This window comes from Rhinolophus sinicus, linkage group LG13 (assembly GCF_036562045.2).
Source record: "Rhinolophus sinicus isolate RSC01 linkage group LG13, ASM3656204v1, whole genome shotgun sequence".
NCBI classification, from domain to species: Eukaryota; Metazoa; Chordata; class Mammalia; order Chiroptera; family Rhinolophidae; genus Rhinolophus; species Rhinolophus sinicus.
In genome coordinates, this window is record NC_133762.1 from 11,468,672 (window position 1) to 11,493,928 (window position 25,257).

Consider the following 25,257-nt stretch of genomic DNA (forward strand, 5'->3'; position numbering starts at 1 on the left):
GGGCCGTACACTCCCCTCAGATTGTTGGCTGCAAGAATGCTAGCTAGCACAGTCTCCACTAAGCCAAGAGGGCTGACGGACTCAGAGAGCAGGGCTGCAATTCCTCCCGGCTTTGCAGCCCCATCTCGCTTGGGCTGAGGCAAAGGGAGGGCAGGCATGAGGGACAGGAGCGCCAGTGGCAGATTCACCCCTCTGGAGTCAGCTCAAACGCCCTCTTCGGACCCCAGCTAGGATTCCAGTCAAACCCTGCCAGCATCCCACCCATTTCAAGAGTCTCCAAGGGGTGGGGACCTTGGGGGAGGTAAGCAAGAGCTATGCCCTGAACCATCCCAGTGTCATCTCCACCCTTCCCTGGATGGCAGGAAGGGAGGGGGTCACCTGGCAGAGGTCAGTGGGAAAAAAGACGGGCAGGCTCCCTGGACCCCAAGCTCTTCTTCCTCCCCGCCCATGCTTCTGGCCCCTTCCCCGACCAGGAAAAATAACCAGAAAAGCGCTGGCCACCACAGGTTTCACTGGTGCGGGGCAGAACCATGCAAACGCCAGTTAAGAGTTCAATTTTCCAAATAAACCGCTGTGCACAATCATATCAGAACCCCCGTCTGCAAACCACGCAAGCCTCTCCGCCCTTCACCATCCTGACTGGGAATTCCGGAGCAGTTCTCCAAGCCCAAACAGGGACGCAATCTGTAGGCGCCCAGATACAGATGGGGGGTAGGAAGGGGGAGGACGCCTCGGAAATGCCCAAAATGGGGTTGGAGAGGGCGCAAGAGGGAAAGGAAGGGAAGGGGTGGGCGTCCATGACAGACAGCCTCGACATGTTCAAAGTCTCGCCGCAGCAGCCAGCTCCCAACTTGTTTACTTGTCAGCGTGTTTTGCTGTTTCCAAAAGGAAACAGTTAACCGTCTGGGTCGTGGCCGGGTAGCGATCCGTCCCTATCTGTCACCTTCCCTTCCCAGCTAAGCGCCGCCGCCACTGTGGCTGCCTCGGCTGCCAGGGGCTCGAACCTCGTCTACTTTTTTCCACTTGAGCGTGGCCAAACTGTTGCTATTTCGTGGGGGGCAAAGAACTGGGTTGGCACCCTCCAAACGAGACATGGCGGGTGGGGGCGGGGGCGGGGAGCTGGGCCCGCGTGCCCTCGCCGGCGGGGGTCCTCTCCCGGGAGAGGCACAGACGCAGCTCCCCATCACGCCTCGCCAGGGCCGGAGGCACCTGGAGACGCAGCCGGAGCATCTCCCGAGCCAGAGCGAGCCTGACGCGCAGCCGGCGGGCGGCGAGCTGGGGTGGGCGCAAGGCCGGCTCCCGGCTGCAGGCGGGCGAGAGGGAGCTGCGGAGCCGGGGGAGGCGGGCGGGCGGGGAGCGGCCGCCTGACTTACATGGAAGTGATATTCCTGGAGATATCCGTGATGTTGATGCTGGCGCTCCCAGTGCTGTTCCCTGATTCCTGCCCTTCCAGGAGGGGGAAGAGGTTCCCATCGTCCGGCCGCCGGCAATTGATCTCAGTCTTGCTGCAGACACAATTTGCAGGGCAAGCCAGCACGGAGCCCACATAGTCAAGCCAAACGCTTCCCAGCAAGAAAATCCGCCAGAAACTACACTTGGCTGGGCAAAGAGAGACATCCATCTCCGATCGCTGCTTCTAAAAAAGAGGAGGAGGAAAGGCGAGGGGGGTGGGGTGGGGGGAGTGGGGAGTGCTGGGGGGGAAGGAAACAAAGACGGCGAGGGAGGGGGAAAGGGGGAGGGGGGGCCTCTGCCTTTGAAACGCCGTGCGATCAGATGCAAAATTCTTCAGCCTCTGAAACCATCGCGGCCGCTGCTGCCGCTGCTGCTGCCGCCGGCCGCCGGGTAGGAGCCGCGGGGAGCGCCTAGTGGCGCGGTCTGCCTGGCATGGTGGCCGGCTCGGCACTCGCCGGCTCGCCGGGTCCTGGGGCTCGGGAAGCGAGCCGTGCTCAGCGACTCCCAGACTTTGCAGGGTTGCAACAGACAGTGGGGAGGCAAAAAAAAAAAAAAAAAGAAAGAAAGAAAAAAGAAAAAAAAGGGGAGGGGAGGGAAATGGTGCTAAAGTCACCAAGTCCCACCTACTGGGCAGAATTAAAACCGACACACCTGCAAAACACACACACTCACATGCATTCACACATACACACGCCTGAAGCCTGGGGGGAGGAGGAGGAGGAAGGCGCAGTCGGAGCTGCAGCAGCCGCGAATGGCTCGCTGCGCGCCTGCAGAAATGTACAAGTGTTCCGAGCCTTACGAAACGCACGGGTTCTCAGAGCGTCTTCCTCGGCGCCCTCCCTCTCCCCTCCCTCCTCCCCTCCCCACTTGCGGCCTCCTCCCCCCGCCCTGCCGCCCAGGCTGGGAGCGGCAGGAGAGCGGAATCTCCCCCTCCCTCCCTCTCCCCGCCCGTCCTCTCCCCTCCTCCCTCCCCACCCACCCACCCACTCGCAGGCTCGCGGCTCTCGCCTGCACCGCCACCCGCGGCCGCGCGCCCTCCCGCCTGCTCCACGCCTCGCGACCAGGCACCCGCTCGCCGCAGCCCAGGGGAAACCGAGACCGAAGGGAAAAAGTTGCAGTTGGGATTGCGAGGATCTGGACAGGGGTGGGGGAGTTGGCGAGCTGGCTGCGCCACGCGGAAAGGCGCTCTCCTTTCCACTTTTTGGCCCTCGCGCTGCCCGGTTTTGCTGCAATCAGGACCGTGGGAGGAAGGGACATGAAGGCGGCCGAGGTGACCGGGGAGTGCTACCGAGCCTGGGTGGGGGGCACAGTCTAGCTGACGGCGACAGGGCATCCGGGAGCGCACAGGAACCCCGGACGGGCACCCAGAGTCGGGTACTGGGGCTGCGGACGCGTGGTTCCCCGTCTAAATGACACTCGTTTCCGTAATCGAGAGTGTGGGAGCAGGGCTCGGCTGGGAGGGGAATGCGGGGCACGGAGGGGTAGGTACGCCCGCTCCCCCTGCGCCTGCTTAAAGGTAGGTTTTGCGTTGGCCTTGAGCACGCAGGGAGTGGGTAAGGAAGGAACAAGCACCGAAAGGGCTGCGCTGGAGAGCCGAGGTGGCCGGGGGCGAGCCGTGCAAGCGAGAGAAACGGCCAGGAAAATTGAGATGCAAGGGGCATTTTTTGGCAAGCAGCAGGCCGGCCCCGTCAGAGTCTGGCTTCTGGGGCTCGGCTGTCGGGTGCGCTGCGCTGGCTGCCGGGTGAGGGGGTGGGCGGGCTGCTTTCACCAGATTCAGGGGGCGCAGAATCCCTCCTACCCTCCCACCCAAGCACCCCTTCCTGGTAGGGGCGCAAAGCAGGTGCAGCCAGTCTTGGAGTCGAGCTCAGATGCCAGTGGGAGAGCAAGGGAAGGTGGGGGGGGGGAGCCCCGCTTTTTACCTTGGTAGGGATTTTAAATAAATAAATAAATAAATAAATAAATAAATAAATAAATAAAACGTCAAAATGCCAAGTGTGAGCTGTTTGCTGAGAAGAGCATTGGCTGTGGGAAAGGAGAAGAAAGGGTTAGGGAAGTCCGCACGGCACACACACTACAGCATTCATTCACACGCAGAAGAAAGCAGGGCTCTGCTCCCGGCACTTGGGTGAGGGCAGGCGGTGAGGAAGCAAAGACGGGGGATTCAACTGCAGCCAGCTTCTGAAAGGGTTCTCCCCCGCCCCCGCCCCACCCCCGTGGATTCCGAAGCAGGTCATGCAACTTGCAGGGAAGATGGGGGAAGCAGTACGCGGGTGCCACTCGCCTACCCCAGGCACAACCACAGACAGGCCAGGCGCCTGCCTGCGAGTGGCACTGTTGCTGTGAGTAAACTTGGAAGAAAAGAAAAAAAGGAAAGAACATGTCTATAAAAGGCAGTTTTCCCTGATTCCCCCTTACATTCCGCCTTTCTTTGGCCTGGGTGAGACTTGTACCCCATTGCCAGTATGGCGTTGTCCCCAGACTGGCATTTTGCCCTCCTACCAGCAGGAGGGGACAGAGAGTGGAAACCTCCTTAGACTCTCAAACCAGTTCTTACTGGCCCTAGGCCAATCCAGATACCCTTAGCTATTGGGACTCTCCCTGCCACTTCTAGGGCCATTCTGGGACTGGCTCTCGAATGTTTGAGAGTCAGGGAAACTGAGGCATAGTCAAAGTTCTAGCTTGGCCTCTCTCAGAAGGTGGCAGGTGGCAGCAGAGAAACACAGGAAACCTTCCTCAGACCATTCCAGGGGAGCTGCCAACAAGCTGGGCAGGAAAAGTGGGGTTAGCCCAGCATCAGGTCTCTAGCCTGCAATTGAAACGGTTTTGTCTCCGAAATGCCCAGCACACGATTTTTGAGAAAGAGAACATTTTCCAGCGGAGAAAGAGAGGTGTCTTATAGACAGAACAAATGACAGGTGTCTCATAGTCAGAACAAATAAAAACCTTAAAAAACCCCTTTGGATATAGTAAAAATGCAGGCTGTGCAGCAAGGGGCCCTGATGGAACAAGAGGTCTTTCATCCTGCCGGTCAAATGGGATTACGATGGGCTGTTCTGTTTATGCTAGAGCTGTGGGCCTCAGCAGGAAGTGGCAGCTGACTAGGAGGAAGGCCTTTGCTACAGCAGAGAATGGCCTGGGAGCGGGGAGAGCAGCATTCGGTTTTGGGCCACAGGCTGATCACTTCGGCCTTTTGGGCCTCGGCTTCCATATCTGTAAATTGACTCGGGTGGACCTCGCAGCCCAAAGCGTGGCCTTCCGACCAGCAGCGTCTACACCACCTGCAAGCTGCTTAGCAAAGCAGCGCCTGAGGCTCCCCTCGGACCTACCAAACCAGAATGTCCGTTTTCACACGCTCCCCAGGTGACTCGTAAGCACGGCACTGTTGGGGAAGGGCTGAGATGGCTCTCAAAGCCCCTTCCAGCTGAACAGTGTCTGATTCTACATGGACCTGGCCAGAGAGACTGTTAAGAAAAAAGGAGAGGTCGGTGGTGTGGGGTCGCAGGTGCAAGGAGCTTGTCAAGAGCAAACCTGTGAGCTTTCACGACAAGCGCCAGAGGCGCCCACCCTGCCCAGGGAAAGGTACTCATGCGTCCCTGGTGCTTAACCTCCAAGAGAGGCCAGGAGACAGTCTCCCGCACAGACACCCTTTTCTTGGGCAGCATTTGGGGTGTCTCGTCTTCTCTGTGAGAATGCCCTGGTTGACAATGGAGAATGCCTGTTACACCACCGTGATTCCCAGCCTGCAGCCGTCACTGGGTCCTATAGAGATCGTGACCCAGCTCAGTACCCCACCCATGAGGGGACAACCAGCCCCACCTCCTTTGCTGCCAGCTGCAGTCTTAGTGAGGAAACTCACCAGTGTACCCCCTGCTGATGAGTAAGAGGCAGGAATGGGCAACGTTTCTTGAACAGAAAGTAAAGCTTTAGAAACCCTCTACAACTGAGCAGACGCCTTCTAGTACCAGGGGTTTGGAGAAGGCGGAAACGGTCCCAACATTTGGAGGTGGTCTCCCACCAGACAGGCCAGAGTGGGAGCTGCCTGCCAGAGCACAGTGGGTCAACCTTCCTGACACCCAGAAAACTGAACACGTCTCTCTCCCAAAGGGCCCGTTCCAGCTGAGATTTCTCCTTGACTATTAGTTTATGAGGTACCCCAAGCCAAAATTCCTTGCCACCTGGAAAAGCAGGGAGTAGAGATGCAGAAGATGTACAAACCTGGAGCCATGGCCGCCCAGTGCCTCCCCCACTGCAGACCCCTGCTGGCCTGCCACTCACTTGTCTGCCTTTCTGATGCAGCCACAGCCCTTTCCCGAGGAAACCACACCCCTAGTCAGCCACTACTGGGACACAGGCCAGGCCCCAGGCATTTTGGATTCACCCACCCTGCCCTGCTCCTGCGGCGTTCAGCTAAATCTAGGAGCTCTGCTGTACAACTTTCCAGGGTGAGCTGAAATGGGACCCACTGTCCCCTCACTTAGCTGGGAAAGGAGCTGTGATGCTGGGTAGTGACTGGGGGAGCACAGGAGAAGAGAAAGGGAAAACTGGGCTCTGAAGAGCTGGCTGGTCCAAAGAGCTGTCTGGAGCTGGCAGGCTTGGACGAAATTCAGAGAAACAGGCCTGTTTCCTGGGTGACCCAGGCTCAAGACATGAGGGGGGAAAAAGACATGACTGGAGGACGAAAACAGGTAACGGTATCCAGGAAGCCAGGACCATCCATCGAGAGTGAAAGCCCAGCCTTGAAGAGGGACAGTCAACCACCAAGGGGGTCCCAGAAAGCAGGAGAATCTAACCACAGCAGGTGCGAGCTTGGGACCCCAACTCAGGACCAAGATCTCAGACAGACACGTGCCAGGAGGCTGGCGCTGCCCGTCGGGGGGGTCAGAGCCCCTTGCGTCTCACTCCTGTCCATTAAAGAAGGTTCACTGAGCGATACCTAGAGTGATGTCCTGCCCTCTGGGAGTGTCTGGGGTGGGGGGGTCTGGGGTCCTCCCCTGTGCTGCGGCCCACTTATTCTGCTTACCCTAAATGACAGATTCATAGAAGCTCTGGGTTGGAAAGGACTCCCAAGGCCCAAGACCCACAATCCCCCCTGAGGCAGACACCCCGTCAACAGCACCCCAAGCGCCCAGTCTATCCTGCTCGGTCACCTGCAGGGCAGGAAGCTCGGGCCACCCAGGGCTCCCACTGTGTCCTCACACAGCTGTATTCCTGTGTGGGCTTCAGTGTGGAATAGCGAAGCCAGCTTCCTGAAGCCCCCACCTTCGGTACGAGTGCGGCCACCCAGAACCCCAGGGAAAAGTCAGGTTCTTTTCTACAAGCCAGTCAGAAGGCTGCCTACCTCCCACCTCTTCTCTGAGTAAAATATCCTGTTCCTTCCCTGTACTTCAAAAGCACAGCTCTCTGATCTTTCCCTACTCTGGTCAATGGCAACGCATTCAGGTTTGTCAATGTCCCCTTCAAAGGGTGACTCTAAATCATGCAGGTTTCAGGTACTCTGAACTTGGGGACACAGGGCATGGGCAGCTATAATGGGACTAAATATGGCTTCACGTAACAGGCCTGCTGGGCTGAATTCACCACCCAGTAGCGTCTGGGCCTGGGCAAGGCACGTAATGCTCTGTGCCTCAGTTTCCTTACCTGCAAAATTGGGACTGACCCGCATCTAAGTCACGAGGTTATTGTGAGATAATGCCGGGAGGCACTTTGAACAGGGCCGGACCCATAGGAAGCATTCTGCCACAGTTAACTTCATTGTGGCACTTCTGAGGTCCCCACAGGGCGGGACAGGCCCCACAGGCCCCAGCCAGGTCACCCGAGCACCAGTCGTCCACCACCAGCCAAACGCGCTGCCATCCTAAAGCTGGTCTGCCACGTGCAGGGCAGTGGCCCTGACATGTTCATGCTTTGGGGTGTCAGGTGCAGCTCCGCCCACAGAGGCTCTCGGGCTCAGTTACTAGGCCCCTGAGTCACTAGTGGCCAAGGAGGGTCTGAGTCCCAGGTCCTTGGAAAGACAGCTGGGAGCAGGCGCGTCCATCTCTCCTCTGAGAAGCAACCCACCGGCCCCCCTGCTCCCTTTGCCAGCTCTGGGTGGGGGGCTGGCTTTGGTCCCCCTGGAGGGGGTCACCACTGCAGAGTCACCAATGGCTGTGAGCAGTTGGGCTAGGTGGGGAATTCAACAAGGTCCCTGGTCCCTTGGGCTGTGGCAGTAGTATGTGGGGGGTTCCTCCTGCAGATAGCAGAGTCTAGGAAAGATAGCTGGATTCAACGAATAAAATCAAGGCATCAAAACCACCAGGCTTCTGGGGAGCCAGAGCTGTGAGCACCCAGAAGGCGATTGGCTGGCAGGGAATGGGGCCACCCTCATACCCACCCTCCCTCACGGACACAGCCTTCCCAGAGGAGCTCCCCACAGTAACGCCCATCACCCCTCACTTCACACGATGCCCAGACAGCTACCTGGGGCCGCACCAGAGGACAGGGGAACACGGGCCTGCATGTAGCAGAGGAGGCCGCTGAGACCAACCGGTGCAGAGACAGCTGGGCACCTCCCGACGCCTGCTACCGGCTCCTTGCGTGGAAGTCCCCTGAGGACACGGCCCCTGCCTGTTTCCCTGACTGACCCACCTGCCCTTCAAATAGCACTGACAACGAAACAGATGGCTGACCTGTTCAGCACTCTGTAAATGAGGGTTCAGGGTCCGTCCCCGGACCGTGAGCGCCAAGACGGCCAGGACACATCGCGCTGCTCACCACAGTCTCCCACGGCCCTACCTCAGTGCCAACCCCAGAGTGGACACCACACATTTGGGGGCGAGCTGAGGAACCCTTCCACTGCCTGAAACACCATGTGTGTCCACAAGAGAAGTCTGGGACAAAAGTGGGGTGCTTTGAGCTGAACCACAGAGTTACAGTGTCCCTGTAACTCTCCCACGTGTCCCTGGCAGGGCAAATTCAAGGGGCTTCTGGAAGCAGAGAGAAGGGCAGCTCCTGTTCTCAGCTCTGAGGTCAGGAGAAGGGTGGAACAGCAGCTTCCAGGGCAAGGCCAGACCTCCAGGCCCTCCCCACGCACCTCCCCATGGGGGGCTGGGGGCTGAGCCCAGGCCCAGCAGCCCCATTGCCAAGGCCTGTGTCCTGCAGGAAGCCAAACCCTTCCCCCATCTCCCGGGACCCACTCCACTACACCCTCCCGTCCTTCTCAGCCAGTGCAGCCCACTCGTGCTCAGCTCCCAGCCTCTGCCTGTGCCTTCGCCACCTCCCCCAGTGCCCTTCTCTCCACCCGCTCGTCACCGAAGCAGCCCGTCACACCTTCCCCTGCCCAGGCTCAGACTCATAGGGTGTTGACTTGTAGACCCAGCTCCCCGTTAATTTACTCATTTGCTCTCAACACACTGGGCTGTGTCACCTTGGGCAGGTCACTTAACTTCTCTGACCTTCCACTTCCTCCTCGGCAGCAGGGGGTGTCCAATGATCCCAACGATCAAGGGGGACGTTACACAGAAAAATGTCTCGTGAACATTGAACACAGCACAAAAGACAGCCACTGCTTCCGGCTCACCAGACAGCAGACCCCAGGACCTTTGCACACTCCATCAGCTTTTCATAGCTGAGCCGCCTACAGTTATCAGCCATCAGACGACTTCAAAGCAGGGGAAACGCCAAGGCAGCAGCCTCCAGCCACACCATGAATTACATTCTCTCTTCAGAGGGCCCAGGAAAGCACAGGCGTTAGCCCCAGGCAGACCTAGTTCAGACCTCAGCGCCAGCAGCCACTGGCTGGAAACCTGGGCGCTCCATCTCACCTGAAACACGTGCTCCTGGATACTGCTCATGGATATTCCCCTTGAGAGGTAGTTTGGGAATGCAATCACAGCTCGTGCACAATGCCGCCAGCCCGGAGTCTGGCATATAGTAACTATCCCTTCCCTTCTTCCTCTCTCTTTCTACTCTTTCTTAGGGGCCCACCCTTTACCAGATGGTTCAGCCGCCACGTTAGGGTGCTCACCAACTCTGCCCTCCCTGCATGCTAGAAACCATCCTGGCTTGTGTTTCTTTTAACATCACAGACCTCCAACAGCTTAGAGGGCTGGAGAGGCGGTGTCCCCAAGTCCTCAGGCTTAGAGAGCAGGCTGCCAACAGATCTGGGGCTCAAAGCAAGAAATCACCAAATCTGCTCCAGTTTCCTCTGGTGCTGACAGTTACTGGGAACAGCACATACACACAAACTGAAGTAGGTATCAAGAGCAAATGGAAACCACCCCCACAACCCCCCCTCAAAAAAAAAAAAAAACCACCAAAAATGAGCCTTATTTGCCGAGACACTAGTGTGGGAATCTGGGAGAAGCTCTGTGTTGCAGGGAGGGGGCAAGAGGATCCACACTCGCCTTTGGAACTAAGAGACAGCTCCCTCCCACAGGCTTTCTGCCACGTCCTCCACCCCTCCGCAGCCCACAGCACCAGCTGCACTGCCTGGGAACCGAGGGAACAAAAGCCCAGCCCAGGGACTTCCGGGAAGGTGGGAACCAGCACTGTGAGCCCAGGCGGAAGCTGGGTCAGACCCGCAGAGCCACAGCTATGGGGTGAGGGTGCGGTGTGGGAAAGAGCACCCCGAGACGTGGCCTGGGGACACACCTGCAAGACACACAGTTGAAGACACAGCTGGAAGTCCTCCAGCTGGCGGAAGCCAGACGACCCTCCAAAGGAGGGGACTTGGTTTCCCCTTGGATGTCCTCTTCCTCGTGTCAAGTTTTACAACCATCCTCAGGACTCCACGAAAGAGCCCCCTGGACCCGCACCTTATGGCTGGGTGGCGGTGACCCTTTCCCAGGGGCCCGGGACGGGGCGGCCTTCCCCAGAGCGCTCACCTGAAGGCGTGACCTCTCCTGAACGGCCGCCCCAGGGGTCAGTGCCGCCGCTTGTTTAGCTGGAGCAGGGGCCTCCAGAGGCTGCACCCACATCTCAAAGGGGATCTTCACCCCGGGCCCACACAGGCCGTCTCCTACAATCCTGGGGCTCAGAGATGAAGGTGAGCACGATGACGGAGATGATGGCAACTGCAGCCACGACGCACTGACTTCCGCGTGCAGCGTATTTATTTCTACACTCTTTCCACACACAACTCCACGGAATCCTCCTCACAATCGCCCTGTTTCACAGATGAGGACACTGAACAGAGAGGTTAAGTCACTGGTCCCAGGTCACCCAGCCAGGTTGTAAACCCTAACCACAGCCACTTCTGACATCAAACTGCCCCCGAGGGAGGCAGTGAGGAGAGGGGAGGCGGCCACTTCTGCAGGGCAGACGGACAGCCCTGCCCTTTTGCATCCAAACGGCCCTCTGCCAGGGTTGTTTTCCCCCTGTAACAGGGAAGAGAAGGAAGGGGCGGGGGAGACCCCAGTTGTGACCACTGGCTGGACCTGGGTTAGTGCCGCTGCGTTAGGAAAAGGGTACTCTGCAGCCTGCCCTGTGGGCGGGTTTCGCCTAACACCCAATCTCCCCTTCCCAAGAGGAGATCCCTGTCCCAGCTTCCTCCTGGAGAAGGGCAGGGATTCTAGAGCTAGGCCCTTGGCACAGCGGCCGCACTGAATGTCCTACCCGGGCGTCTGTAATAAACGAATCAATAATTAAGAGAGGATGCACATTAGCCTTTGAACAGATTCCAGAGAGAGTTTATTTTTGATCTTACATGAGGTGAACAAGTGAGTACTCAGCCTGGGGGGAGGTGTGGGCAGTGACAGAGAGATGAGTGAGGCGAGGAGAGGTGGGCAGGAGTGGATGTGACGCGGGTGGCAGGAACCCCAGCCCATGGGGGGCGGGGTCTGTGCGGGTGAGCAAGGGGGCGGTGGCGGGTGGGCGAGCATTCTGCGTGCTGGGCGTGCACATGTGTGCAGGTGGGAGGAAGGCAGGGCCCGAGGGGGCCTGGGTGGTGGTGTGTGTGGTGAGGGCAAGAGCTGGGGCCGGCGGCAAATGAGGCTGCTTAGTAACGGGTGCTTGGGGGTCTCCACTCCCTGTGGCAGACTGAGCGAGAAGCCGTGCTTTTAATCTGTTAGTTCTCGGTACAAAAATTACAAAACAGAACATCTGAAATATCAACCCCACTTCCGGACTCCCATTTTTCTCTCTCTTCAGTCCCTGTTGGCCAAGGAAGCCAGTTCCTTTCCTTTCGACTCCCATTGGAAGCTTCCAGTCCTGGGATTTTCGGAAGAAAAAAAAAGATATGAAATTGTCTCTCTATAAGGTCTGTCTGTCATGAACCCACCTCCCCAGCAACACACACACCAATAATAATAATAATATAGCAGGTTGTATAATTATAGAATGTTAACATTTTAAAAGACTTAGAAATTAGCCAGTCCAATGTTTTTCTTCTCATGATTCTCCAACCAGAGCCCCCAGCAGAGAGGGGAGTGAACCCCCACCCATGGGTGGGGGAGGCAAAGGGGGAGACGGGGTGAGGGCTGCAGCAGCACGAAACTGCCTTAGCGTCTCACATTTTATTTTTAACATTTATTCTACTGCATAATACGCCCATGTGTGTTTGGGTATAAAGTAATGTTTTTAAATCTCTCCACGGAGTAACATGGGTGCTCCTGGAAGACGCAGGTTATGTATATTATCCCTGCGCCCTCACAGACCCTGGTGTTTTGGCACAAAACCCTCCACGGACACTCACCACTTTAAAAAGCACACATTGAGTCCAAACCCCACCTCCCTCATCCCTGCCATTTTAGGGGTAGAAAAATTAGGCCCAAGAGGACTAAGTTATGTCCCCAAGGCCACACAGCTAGTTAGGACCAGAGCCAAAGGCTTCTATTCTAAGGCATCCATTGAAAGAAAACACAAAAACAAAACAACAACAACAACAAACCATTCTGGAAGAGCTCTCAGAATCTCATGTCCCAAACACAGCTGACGCCTCCTGGACCACGAACCTCTCTCCCTGAGTGGAAAGCGGACCTTTTTTGATAGGTTTTTATGACACCATCTCTCTAAGCATCTTTCTCCAAGGAACACAAAATTCTCCACCACAACTTCACTCGGGCCTCATGACCATCTCCCAGAATTCAGCAGAGTGCAGCAATTTCGGTGTTTATTGGATTCCTATTTATTCTGCCTCCTTTGCAAAATGGATCTGCAGGTAAATATGGTGACCCCTCCATTGCACAGATGGGACCAATGTGGGGACATGACTTTTTCAAGGTCACATGATAGACTCTGGGCAGTGAAGTAGATTGGATCTCAAGCTCATATTATACAGTCCAAAGAGGTCAGGCTTTAGCCACCGGGCCTGGCCGAACGATTATTAGCAGCGTCTGCTTACAGGCAGCTAGCCTCACTGCCTGAGCTAAAAGAGAGTGAGGCTGGGCTGAGCTGGGGCTGAAATGGGGCTGAACTGGGGCTGAGCTGGGCTGGGGCTGGGGCTGAGCTAGGCTGGGGCTGGGCTGAGCTGGGTTGGAGCTGAGCTGAATTGAGTCTGGGTTGTGATGGAGTTGAATGGGCAAAGGGCATGAGTGCCTCCTGCTGAGCTCAGAAGCACAAGCTTGGAAAGCTTCTAAAAATACCGAGCACGTTTCTTGCAGGGGGGCTGATTCAGCTGACCTTTCCTAAGGATGGCCAATTTGCTGACTCCGTGCGGGGGCCAGCGGGCAGAAAGTCCTTCTGCTTCTCTCCAGCTGACTCTTGGGCTGCAGTGGGACAGAATGGGAATACCCTCTCGCTCCCAGCATCCCTCACTTCTGATGGACCCGGGGAGAATGAAAAAGAACGCTAGCGCGTCTCAGAGACTACTAAGGGCAACGCCATGTGCTAGGCAAGATGGTGGAAAGGTCCAACTTGTACTCTGGTCTCACAGGGCTCCTGGGCTGCCAGCCCAGGTAAGGAGAGTGGCAGACTGTCACCTGTGACACTTAGCAAACAGCAGGAGCATTCAAGCGAGGGGTTCATTTTGACTGGGAAGAGCTGTTCACTCACTTGTTTTTACTTGTTAGTTCCTCTGTGTGCTGGGTGCCAGTTCTGTGTACGTCAGCGGAGCTCCTTTGGCAGCTGCTGGGAAGACTCTGGGAACCAAGGCCGGTGCCGCCTGGTTCTCCTTTTCCTATTTTGTCAAATGGGCAGATTGAAACTGGGAGATTTCAGAAACTCCTCCCAGCTGGCGCACCCCGGCTAGCTGGGTGCTGGCGGAAGTGGAAGGCTTTCTTGCCCAAGTCCCGAGGTTCTGTGGTACCACTCGCAAGCAAAGTTAGCGTAGCTCACTCTCTTGGAGCTAGCTTGCTTCTGGTACCTCGCAGCCCCTAGGAGGACTCGGAGGAGAAGGGGGCAGCTACTTTTGTGGAGGTCTCTGTGCAGACATTCTCTGGCGAGCCCAGGTCTAACCTGGCAGCCTAGCATCCTGACGCCAGATGGCCCATGTGTCTAATGCTCCTGGTTTCTAACCCAGGCCTATGCAGGCCACACAGACAGGCCAGGGGACAGACACGTGTGGGAGTCACAGCACATGCTGGCCCCTTCTCCTGCGGCTCGGTGGCCCCACTGCGGCCTGGCCGGGGCCTGAACTGACCCTCAGCCCCGGTCCACCAGCTGCTCTGGCTTTAGGGAGCCGGTTCGCCACAGACAGGCCTGGAGCCTTGCAAGGACAGGACGCTGTCCACCCAAGGATGGAAATGAACCTGACAGCTCCTGATGTATGCCCTTGTTAGCCCATAAGGGAGACAGGGAGGCAATTTATAAGGGCAGCAGCATCCTGAGAGGCTCAGCGGGAGCCCCATGGCCCCTGGAGCTCCCCACTGGCTCCCCAGCCAGTGACCTGCTTCCTTTTCTTTCCTTTCCCCACCCTTCGTCCCAGGGGAATCTTTCTTTGGATCCCAGGAGCGAAACTTGCAAACTGAGCAGCAGTCTTTGGACAGAGATTTAAGTTGAAGAGTCCACTGTCAAACTCTGTGTGAAGCTGAAGTTGGTGCTTCTACAGAAGGGGGCTCAGCGATATGTTTACTGGGAACCTGCCCTCGTGTTCCCACAGGGTCTTGGAACAACTTGAAAGGAAGTCAAAATATGTGAGAACTAAACCTGCAACCACAATGACTTCCCTGCCCCACGGAGAGTCATGTACTGAGCCCCGCATCAGCTTTCCCCACCCTGGAAGATTGGGGTGTTTGCAAGAACAAGGCCCTGCCACGCAGAGGTCACAGGGCCACCCGTGTTGACTGGGGCTGCAAGAGGCAAAGCCAGTGTCCCCTGCAAGGCTGGCCTGAGTGTGTAGCCCCTCCTCGCCCCAGCAGTGAACAGCCCAGGGCACCAGTTCCCGATACAGGATGAACGGGGGGGAAAAGCCAGGCTCACTTCAAGGTTCATTAGACATTCAGGGGAAAACGGAGAAGGGGAAGGCAAACCCACACACGTGAGATGCTGCTCTCGGCTCCTGAGCTCTGAGGGGATGGCACACAAGGCTGGACGCAGGCACAGAGCAGCCGTCCTCCACGTCTGCCCCAGCCGTCCTCCCGCCCATCTTTGGCTGAGGGCCGACAGAGGCAGGTGGATGGGGCCTCTGGCGAAGGTACCAACTTGTCCTGCTTTGCTGGGACTTTCCAAGTGTTAGCACTGAATGTCCCGCATCCCAGGAACCCCAAACCCCTGCCCGGGCAAACCAGACAGGTCGCTCCCCTAACTCCAGCCAAGCAGATGTGGCTGGGCCAGAACCCCAGAGCCTCTGGTTATAGGAGCTAACCCTACAGTGTGAGAGGTGGACGGGGGGGTCCTAAGGCCCGTGTAAGGGTACCTGGCACCCCCCAGCAAGCACTCGCGCTGAGGCTCAGAGGAGTCCCTGATCTGCCCAAAATCACAGAGCTAGGATTCGAGCCTGGACCCTTGCTGGGGAGGGACCCAGAAGGGGTAGCAGAAGCCTTTTTATCTGAGCCTCCTTCCTCTGGGGCCTGTGAGCCTCTGAGCTCTGCAGCTGGCCCCTATCACAGGACCAGCAAGAGAGGTGGCACTGTGAGGCCAGAGGCCACTGACCCTTACGGCTGCTTCTGGCTACAGCTAAGTGGCCCCAAGGAAACCCCAGGGTGCTGAGGGGGTGGAGAGATATGTGCTCTTAGTGTCTCCAGAAGGAAACACCGGGGCTTCAAATTCAACCCCATCCTGGACTTGCAAACCTCCGGGGAACTTACCCCCTGCCCCCCAGGGGTCTACGACATGTCTGCTCAACTGGCCGGCTCAACACAAGGGAACTCGCACATGCGCAGCCATTTGCAGCCTCGTGCTCCCCAGACCCTGCTCTTCCCTCAGCAGAGAACTTGGGTTCCTTCAGTGGTTTCTCACGTCAGCCGCTTTCCGGTCTCCTTGGCCTGCCTGCTCCCCTCAGCGTCTGTGTCAGCACATCGTGTCTTTAAAAAGACAGCTCTAGCTCTTAGTTGGGAGATAGCAATGAAGATTGGAAGGTGACAAAGGGAGAAGGGACCAAGGTGAGGGTTTCCACACGAGCCGGTATGAAATGAACCACATATAAAGTTCCCTAGAACTCAATGGAACATTCCAGGAGTAGCCGGGCAGAGCAGACTGAGCTCTTCTGTTCACTCTGAACGGTCTCCTCACACGAAGTTATTTTCACTCCTCTCCTAGGTCCCACACTGACGACGTGGATCAGAAGCCCGAAGGTCTTCACGTGGGGAACTCTGACAGCACGTCTCCTGCTTCACCCCTGCTACCTACCCCACACCTCGTGGATCCATCCCCCGTCGGAGACCCAGAAAACCACCTGCCCCTTGCCTGGGCCACGGCAGCTAGGACTCCATTTGGCCTACTTCACAAGGCTTCCATAACCCTGCACACTGCCGAGCTGGCGTCTCAGCTGGAGAAAAAGCACTTTTGTCTGAGGGGCTACTGCGCCCACATCACGGCCATGCTTGTTCACTTCCCTGCCAGGACATTAACCCCTCCCTCCTCGGACTGCAAAGTGAGCCACCAGCCAGCTCCTGCCCGCAGGGCTCCCAGCGAAGGCCTCCCTGCCCACTTGGATTAGCCAGCCCCCAAAGTCCAGCATTTCCCCAAGCTCTGGGAACCGGGAGCCAAGACCAAATGCCAGCGCCCCACTGCCCAGGCTCCATGCCATCCCGCTCCTTGCGGGTGGGGAGGTTTCTCTGCTTAGAGACAGACCTGCCATGTTGCAGTCACGCGGTACAGGCTCATCAGCTGAAGGAAAATGAAGCACAGTCAACAGACACGTGAGTTCTGAGCGAGGCGGTGGCTTCTGGGGGACCTCAAGGCAGCCTTCCCACTGGCCATCGCCTGGGCCAGCCCCCACCCCCGAGGCAGAGGGACAACCTGTGTTCTTAAAGGTCTCCATGGGGCCAGGCATGCAGGGACTAAGCATGTGTTGTGTGCCGACCTGCGCAGGCACTGGGGACACAGGACATGGACCGGATTAACCTCCAGGAGCCGACAGTCTCCTGAGGAAGGGAGCGTGGAAACAACTAATTTTTGCCACGTGTGAGTGTCCCCAATGAGGTCAAGTACAGCTTGCTATGAGCACCCACAGGAGAGAGAGCCTACCCCTGCTTAGAGGAGATGGCAGGTGAGCAGACGCGGAGGCAAGTTCCTGTGTCCCCCGTTGTGGTGGAAAAGGTGGAGTAGTTGCTCTTTTCAAGTCACGCCAAATTCCTGGCGGGGAGACCAGCCTGGAAGGGCCACAGGGCTTAGTGGAAGGGAAAACTGTGTGCTCCCAGCCCCGCCTGTGCCCTAAACCAGCCCCCATGTCACAGTACCTTGCATCCGCCCCAAAAGGGCAGCTGGCAGGCAGAGCCACTCCTGTGAGCGGGGCTGCGGTTTGCTCCTCCAGGCCCAGCAGGGTTGGTTGGCGTCTAGCACCACCTACTGGCCACAAGGGGAAAAGCGAAATCTGAGCAGCCGCCTCTCTCGGGGCCTCCTGAAGTCACTCCTGGCGGGGCTGTCACACCCCTCCACACCCTGATCATCCTCTGGACCCCAGCCTCCATCCAAGGGCAGAAGGCAAACCTGGAAGGTGACAAGGATATTCAGAAGGAAGGACACAGGAAGCCACGGAGCCAGCTGGTGCCCTCAGACCCTGGGGCAGTCTGTACCAAAAGCATAAGAAAGATGAGACAGAGGCCAGAGCAGGAAGGGAGCTGGGAAAGGGGACAAAAAGGGAGAGCAGATAAGTGAGTGAGGATTGGAACCAGGCAGCAGAGACATGGAAGGTGCTAGAGGGTAATGTGGAGTCTTCCTGGAGAGGGAAGGACTAAGCTGTCCTGGGGACACTGAGGTCCCAGAAAGGGGTCACATTCCAGCCAGTGCAGGCCAGGTGCCAAAGGTGACCCCATGCTAGACAATGTCACTCCTCTTGGACCCAGCTGCCCTGGGCCGCCCCTCCAGCCGCTAACCTCAGGCAGGCCTGCACTCGCCCCACGGCTCCCGTGATGTGACCGCAGCCAGTCAGAAGCACCCTACTGACCACGTAGCTCCAGCTCTTCTTAGTCTGGAGGAGACAGAGGGAAAGGGACAGGGGTGAGGGCTTCCACGTGACCTGGTAAGAAATGAACCACACATAAGCTTCCCTGTGTAAGATTAAACTGCAATTAAGCAGCCCCCAGTTTTCAATCACGGGCTCAGGGATTTCTGCTCAGAAGAGACCACCGGCCGACACCCCTGCTGGTCCCACACCTGACCTGCTGCCCGGGGAGGAGCTAGGGGGCTGCAGGTAAAAGCTGGGCTTTGGAATCACAGACTAGCTGCTGAGCCTGGGCAAGCCACGTAAGGGCTCTGAGCCTTGGGCTTCCCGTCTAAGAAACGGGTAACAATCGCAAGACTGCTATAAAGGGTAAGTACTACCACCCACGTAGCACAGTACCTGGAAGATAAGCTCAATAAACATTGGCTAGAAAAAAAAAGAACACACCTCGGCCTTGGCCCATTGGCTGCTGATGCCCTGCTGGCCGTTGCCTGGAGTTCTGAGGCCTGGCTCTCAGCCTCCTGTGGGCGAGGCAGAAAAGGTGGGGCAAGGCCTGTTCTCACGGGGAACATCGTGCCTGGGTGGGTGATGACTACACACCTCACCCACGGGGAAGGCACTCAGCGAGCGAACGGAAAAAGCCAGCACCCCTCTCTGCTGCATTCATTATTCAGAACTTCCCACAGCCTGGTGCCTGCTACGGGGGTGTGTGAGAAGCACCAACCACGGCCAGTGGTGCCTCCTCTGCCTGAGGTGTGGGCAGCAAACCTCGTGCAGAGACCACAGGTGGGTCGGAGTCATCTTCTGGAGCCCTGGCTCTCCAAAGGTCCAGGAGATGGGGTGGTCCAGGAATGGGCTCTAGATAAGTGCTTCTCAGATCACTGTGCATAAAACCACCTGGGGGGCTGGGCCACACCCCAGAGATGCTGACCCAGGAGGTGTGGGGCGAGGCCTGAGAGGCTGCATTTCTAACAAGTTCCCAGGTGCAGCTGCTGCTGCTGCTCTGGGACTATGTAAGTTTACATTTAAGTTAATTCAAATTTAACTTAAAAATACAGTTGCTTCGTCTCACTGGCCACATTTCTGGGGCTCAATGGCCACATGTGGCAAGTGGCTACCGTATTGGACAGTGTGGGTATACATTTCCATCACAACAGAAAGTTCTGTTGAACAGTATTGCTCTAGAAAGTCTATCCTGAAAGAGGAATGTCAAAGGAGACAGGTAAGGGCCAGGAGAAAAGGGAGTGGACGGTGAGGTTTTCTGGGAGCCTGGAGAGCCCCTGGGAGGAAAACAGGCCCCCCCGCAAAGAGTCTCCAGAAGGATCGGGGTGTGATGTGAAATGTCAGGTGCAGCCCAGCTCCCCGCTGACTGTGATGGGGACATGAGGTACTGCTGGCACACAGCAGAGGGACACTTTTTAAAGCCAGCCTGGGGGAGTCAATGAAGGCGAGGCATCAGCTAAGATCTGAAGGGAGGATGAAGAGGGAGCCAGGCTTCCAGTAATTTTTGCTCGACTGTGATCCACTCGCCCATAGGCCTGCCAGTATCCGTGTCACTCGGGACGTGAGCAAGTGGCTGGGTTGTTGTGTGGGGCAGGGGCGGCCGTGAAGGACAGATTCTGTCCCAGGCAAGGGGCCTGAATAACGTGATTCCTGCTCCAAGAAGGAACGTACATCAGTGTCTGAACAGATGGCCCAGCAAAAGGGTTCAGGAAAGAGATGGCAGCGAGGCGCCTGTCACCAGCATTTGAGTGGAGACCCAGGAGGAACAGGCTTTCAGTGGGTCCGAAATAGCAAGTACCAGGGAGGAGCACAGCCCCCTTCCCTGCCCCGCACCCTTTCTCCCCTGCACACAGGCGCCCTCTGCCATATTCTCCCAGGGACAGACAGGGGCTGCTGAGAACAGCTCTCCAAGCCAGGGGAGGGGAGCTCCTGTAGGTTCGGCCCTGTGTCTGCAACACAGGAAAACAGCTCCATCCTTGAACACAGTGCAGTCAGTTTAGGGGACAGCAGGCTCCCAGGCTGCACCCCTGACTGTGCCAGACTTCCAGGGCCTCGGAGCTGTGTCCCAAAAGTTGTGACCCTGACCTCCCAGCCTCTGCTCTCCCCACTTACTTTGCTTGGCCCCCCCTTCTGCAGAGGTCCTACCAGAAGATCACTCCCTGCCAGCCAGTCTGAGACGCAAACTAGTTGGCTAGATGCACAGAGACCCGACACAAAACGAGACGCTGCGTCATCCACAGGCTCACGCAGGTCCCCACTCACCCATTTTATCCCTTTGGCAGACTGTGCTGTCTGCCCACCTCTCCTCCCTCTCTCTCCTCTCACATCCTTCCCGCCCCTTCGTCTTTCTTTCTCTGTCTCAGATCCTTCCTGCTCTCTTAGGAAGCCAAGTCCGTTCTCGAGGTGGAGGTCTACCCTGAGCGTCACACAGCCTCCTGCCTCTCCGTCTCTCCCCGCAGGACCCCGGATGGCCTCCGCCTTCCACACACGGCTGAAGAACAGCGCTGACAGTCCCTGTCCTTCCCCAGAGCCGCTGTCCACCTCCATCTTTATGCCTCTTCTGACCACTCCTTCCCCGCAACCAGAATCAACGGCTCATTCCGGATGTTTCTTTCCAGCTTCTCCACACTCATTACCCCAGATCCCAAGTAAGTAGCCTGGACCCAGGTCCTACCATCCTTTCCCTCTCAAGTGGTCATATGTTTCCAGTTTATAAAACTCCCTGGAACCTTGGGTAGTGTTTTTGGTCTACGGGGAAGGCAGATTTTACGATGCCTTAAAAATAAAAAATGACAATATTCACTGTGAGAAGGATTGCAAGAGGCAAAAAGAAATCGCCTACCGACTCAAAGGTAGTACTTCTAAGGAACTCCGTCCGGCTGGACTTCTTTCTGGAAAACAGTGAAAAAAAATCGTCACTACCTTGAGGTGAGGACAGAGATGTCATTCTGACAGGGAGCGTGAAAGTAGACAGCTGTTCGCAGATTTCTGTTAAAGATCTATTTCTCGTTGGGACCCCCGGACCAGCGTTTTCTCCCCGGCCCTCTTACGTTTGGGGCTGGATCATTCTCTGATGTGGGGGCTGGCCATTCATTGCAGGGTGTTTAGCAGCATCTCGTGGGTACAGCCCAGGGTAGCAGCATCCCTGGGCTCTACCCACGAGATGCCAGGAGCATCCCCTAAGAGCTGTGCCAATGAAAAATCTGTCCAGACATTGACAAATGTCCCCTGGGGGGCAACGCCACCCTTCGTTGGGAACCACTGACCTGACAACAGGCAGGTTGTTTTCATGTTACGGGGAAGAGACTGGTAGCTCTGGACCACCTTCCGAGGCCCTGGCGGAAGGAGTATGACTCTTTCGGGCTCATGTGGGGCCACTTCCAGGCTTGGGACCTACCCCTTGGCCCCTGGGCCTCAAGAACAATGACGATGGCTCACGTACAATACCTCGAGCATCACCACATTCGCGACACGGCGCTACAGAGTGCCCCGTATGTTAAGCTCACACATCACGTACGGAACCTCACCACGCCCGGGGAAACGGAGACCTGGGGAGGCGGAAAGGCTGGTCGGCCCTTAGCCTACCCGCATGTCTGGGCATCTGTGCCTTGTCCCTTGGTTACCTCTTTATAGCGATGAATGAATGCAGAGCAAGTACAAAGTTCGTGCTGCAAACCACGTGTGCAAGACGTCGGCAGACCTTAATGCTAACACTCTGTGTAATTTCCGGTCTGGAGCCCCCTTCACCCTGGCTGGGAGAAACGTGACCTTAGCCCTCCCTGGGGCTTTCCTGCCGACCATATTCCTTGGGACTGGGGCTGGGTTTCCGCGTCTCAGCTGTGCCAAGACGGGGACGAGCAGTGTGAGGACTGTTGGCAGCCACCTGTCCACTCAGTGACCAGCACTGTCACTCTCTGATGGCTTGCGACTACTTCTGCACGGTGCTTGAGACAAGGACCCACTTTCACGGCTGCGTATAGCCCCACTTGGCAGGACGTGTTTTCTAAAGACGATCACTGCGGTATCTTCCATTCCACGTGTTCTGTTACAATACGACTTTGAAACTCTGCCCATCGAGAGGTGGGGCGCTCGTGGCTATGGCAGAAGTGACACTATGTGACCCTAACGGGAGGTCCAGGTCTGTCTGGTTCTCTTTGAATGCTTGTTCTTACAGCCTGAGCCACTATGCTATGAGAAGCGCAAGGAGCCACAGAAGAAGACACAGGGGTGAGGGGGTTTCCAGCGGACAGTCCAGCTGAGGTCCCCACCCACGGCCAGCAGCGACTGCTAAACATGTGAGTGAACAAGCTTCCAGATGATTCCAGCATCGACGCCATGTCACCCCCGGCCTCTGACGGAGCAGCCACAGATGCACCACTAAGCAGACCCACCTGTCTGGGGTGAGGCCTCCTCCCTGGGGTGCCTGAGTCCCCCCCCACCCCTCGATCTGCTCCTCTCTCCTGCCTGGGGAGCTCTGTCCAGGCCAGGGTGGGGAGTCTAGCTTTCCTTTCTGTTTCTCCACAACACTCTGTTTATACCCAAGCATCTCTGGCCTTCCTCCTCTCGCCTCCTCCGGAACTCATCGAACTTTGCCTAATGGTTTGGGCTTTTGAAGCACAAAGGCCTATGAGACACGCAGGCTTTTCACATTGGCCACCGTCTCTCCCCTAGGGGAAGGAGCACAAAGCCAGGGACTTATTTCAATGGGAGAAAGGACAGGGAAAAACATCCCCTGGGAGGGCACAAAAAGTGCGTAATTATTTTTAACGGCTTTATTGAGAAGTCATTCACACAGCAGACGAGTCATCCATTTAAAGTCCACAATGCAGTGGCCTTTAGTTACAGAGTTGTGTTATCATCACTGCAGTCCATTCTGGAACATTTTCATGGCTCCACAAAGAGCCCCATGTCCCTTAGCTGTCATCCCCCAGCCCACCCATACCTCCCCGTGCTTGGCAACCACTAGTCTTTTCGTCTCCACAGATTTGCCTCTTCTAGACATTTCATATAAATGGGATTATACAACATGCAGTCCTTTGTGTCTAGTTTCTTTCACTGAGTATCACGTTTCAAGGTTCATCCGTGTTGTAGCAGATGTACAGCTTAACGTCTTAAGGTATCAGCATCAAGCCAGAGACACCCTTTCTAGCTTCCTTTACCTTCCTTCCAAATTATGAAGAACATATTCTGCGTGTAGAAAGGAGCTCCCGCCATCATCCAGAGTCATTCCAGTCATGATTTTTACAGCGGGGTCAGCAACCGGACCCGGGTCCGAAGGGAAATGATAAGGGAGCCCCCAACAGCCCCTCTCTCTGGCCTCTTTCTTTGTGTGATGAGTGCCTCGTGGGTGTCGAGTGGACAACTTCTCCGCCGGACCTTATGAGCCCCCATGTGCACCTGCCCTGCCCAGTTACCATGAGCTCAGACAGAGCAAAGGAGCTGAGGGGAAAGGTGGCAGGACCCCTCGCCTTGCCACGGGTCTCCACAACACAGGGCCACGGCAGTTCTCAGGATTGTGGGTGCGGAGGGCTGGGAGCCGGCAGGGTTTAGGACCCAGCGCCAAGTGGGGCGGCAGTGGGAGCTGCCAACAGAGGGCTTGTGGCTCACCTAAGAAATGGATGAAGAATGGGATGGACTGGAGCACGACCATCAATGAACCACAAAGCCTTTTAGCATCCATTTGAGACTGCTGCTGAACAAACAACTGCAAACACACCGGGGGCGAGCGGGGCTTGGGTCTCCTGGGGCGGCCTCGAACTCCAGCCCGGAGCCCCATCCCCAAACACAGGAGAGACAACGCGCCCTCAACAGCCCCATCTGGGTCTGTAGGTAAATCCAGACCTGGAACACTGCAGCCTCCATCCCCTTGCCGTTTCTCCTCGTTTTGTCTGGGTTCTTGACAAGGACAAGATCTCGACACCTTTCCCGCGATGAGCAAGGTTCCGTGAGAAACAGCAATGAGTTGCTGGGCTCTTCTTAGTAACAGCTGCTTAGGTATCAGCGTCCAGAATCAGATCCTGTTTATCTAATTCATCCGAGGCTGATGATTCCCTTGTTGGAGGAAGACACAGGTCCCGTGTGTTAAGGATTCCGCAACAGGTTCTATTTCCCCAAAACAAAGGACAGGAGGTTTGAAGAGCCCTTGTAGTAAATCAGTGGACGCGGGCTGTCGTTCCAACGTGCCCCTTCCGCCCTCCATTCGTTCTGTAGGGTGCCCGACCCAAAGGCCTGGTCCAGTAGGCTTGGTTTAAGGATCAAGGGTAGGGTTTGGAACACACAAAGCCCCAAGGATCTCATAAAGGCGATACGAATTCCTTGGGAGGAACAAAACGTAAGGTCCGTCTACCTCCTGACTCAATGTCCCCTTTGATTCATGGGCCAGCCAGATCCTCCTAGCACACCTTCCAGACACGGGGGGGTCTTCTCTCCGTGTTGGGGCTACCTAGGAAAGCTAGGGAGGACGGAGAGACGGGCACAGCCGGCCAGCCCCACCAGCTGACTGTTTATCGACTGGTGGAAGATTTTACTAAAATGGAAAGTTCCCAGGCAGAGGCCAGAACACAGTCCGTAGATGTTCAGTAAGGCCTTGTTTGCTCTAAATGTATCGACTCTCCAGCACTGCAAGACCCACTGGCAAAGGGGAGCGAAAAGGATGACGGAGGAAGGTGTCAGGTGCTTTAGGAAAGGGCTTAACCCAAAAATCAACTGAGTCGGGCTGGGCTGGGAGCGCACCCTAGACTCGGGCCTGTGCCACCCTCCAGGCCCGCAGAGCTGCCCGCAGAGCTCTGTGCCCCTCCCCCCCACGCTGCCGTGTGGTCCTCCCCTCCCCCACCCCCCGTGGCGTCTGTCCGCCTGTTTATTTGCTGAGCCTGGTTTAACAATGCGCTGTTTTTATGAGTTGTGCTGTAGTTCTTGGTAAAGCACTTTAATCCACTTTAATGCCCCCACTCTGCGCCTCCTGACAGCCTGGTGGTTACTCTAATGCATCCCTCTCACCTCAGGGTCACTAATGAGGTTAGAGGGAACGCAATATCCCAACTGAATAATTCACTAATCAGATGCTACAGACTCCAGTGGTAAAATTTATTTCTGACACCTAAACGGCAAATGGGTTTGTGGACACACTCACTCTCTTTGCTCCAGAGCTATTTCTGCTAAATGGAGGCTGCTGTGTTTGCTTAACAAAGGGACTCTGGTCTGGCCACAAACACATCTATCTCATCAGCTGGGCCCTGCATTTCTTCAGGGGGTGAGTGGGGGCTGGGACAACGGAGGGCGGGGCACTGTTTCGATGGAGGCTGCCTCTCAAGCCCACTTTGCCTTCCCTGCTTGCCCCCCGACCTCTG

The 25,257-nt window shown here is 56.6% G+C and overlaps 2 protein-coding genes across 10 annotated transcripts in view; both read right to left on the minus strand.

Moving 5' to 3' along the window:
* The window catches only part of NTRK3 (neurotrophic receptor tyrosine kinase 3), a 337,252-nt gene extending 334,459 nt beyond the window's left edge, over positions 1-2,793 (minus strand). The window contains exons 1-2 of one of the 9 annotated variants that reach the window (XM_074317987.1): positions 2,436-2,793; positions 1,374-1,961 (exon numbers count right to left, since the gene is read on the minus strand). In XM_074317987.1, the coding sequence (XP_074174088.1) occupies positions 1,374-1,621 (248 nt within the window). In that variant the 5' untranslated portion in view covers positions 1,622-1,961; positions 2,436-2,793. Of the gene's footprint in view, positions 1-1,373; positions 2,318-2,435 lie in introns of those variants that run through there. The other 8 variants (XM_074317986.1, XM_074317985.1, XM_019726720.2 and 5 more) reach the window with 8 other exon arrangements.
* An 8,306-nt stretch (positions 2,794-11,099) lies between these two features.
* The window catches only part of LOC109444937 (uncharacterized), a 90,722-nt gene continuing 76,564 nt past the window's right edge, over positions 11,100-25,257 (minus strand). The window contains exons 3-7 of the mRNA XM_074317703.1: positions 20,754-20,802; positions 17,841-17,935; positions 17,205-17,454; positions 13,420-17,117; positions 11,100-11,637 (exon numbers count right to left, since the gene is read on the minus strand). Coding sequence (XP_074173804.1) covers positions 17,301-17,454; positions 17,841-17,935; positions 20,754-20,802 — 298 coding nt within the window. The 3' untranslated portion in view covers positions 11,100-11,637; positions 13,420-17,117; positions 17,205-17,300. The remainder of the gene's footprint in view (positions 11,638-13,419; positions 17,118-17,204; positions 17,455-17,840; positions 17,936-20,753; positions 20,803-25,257) is intronic.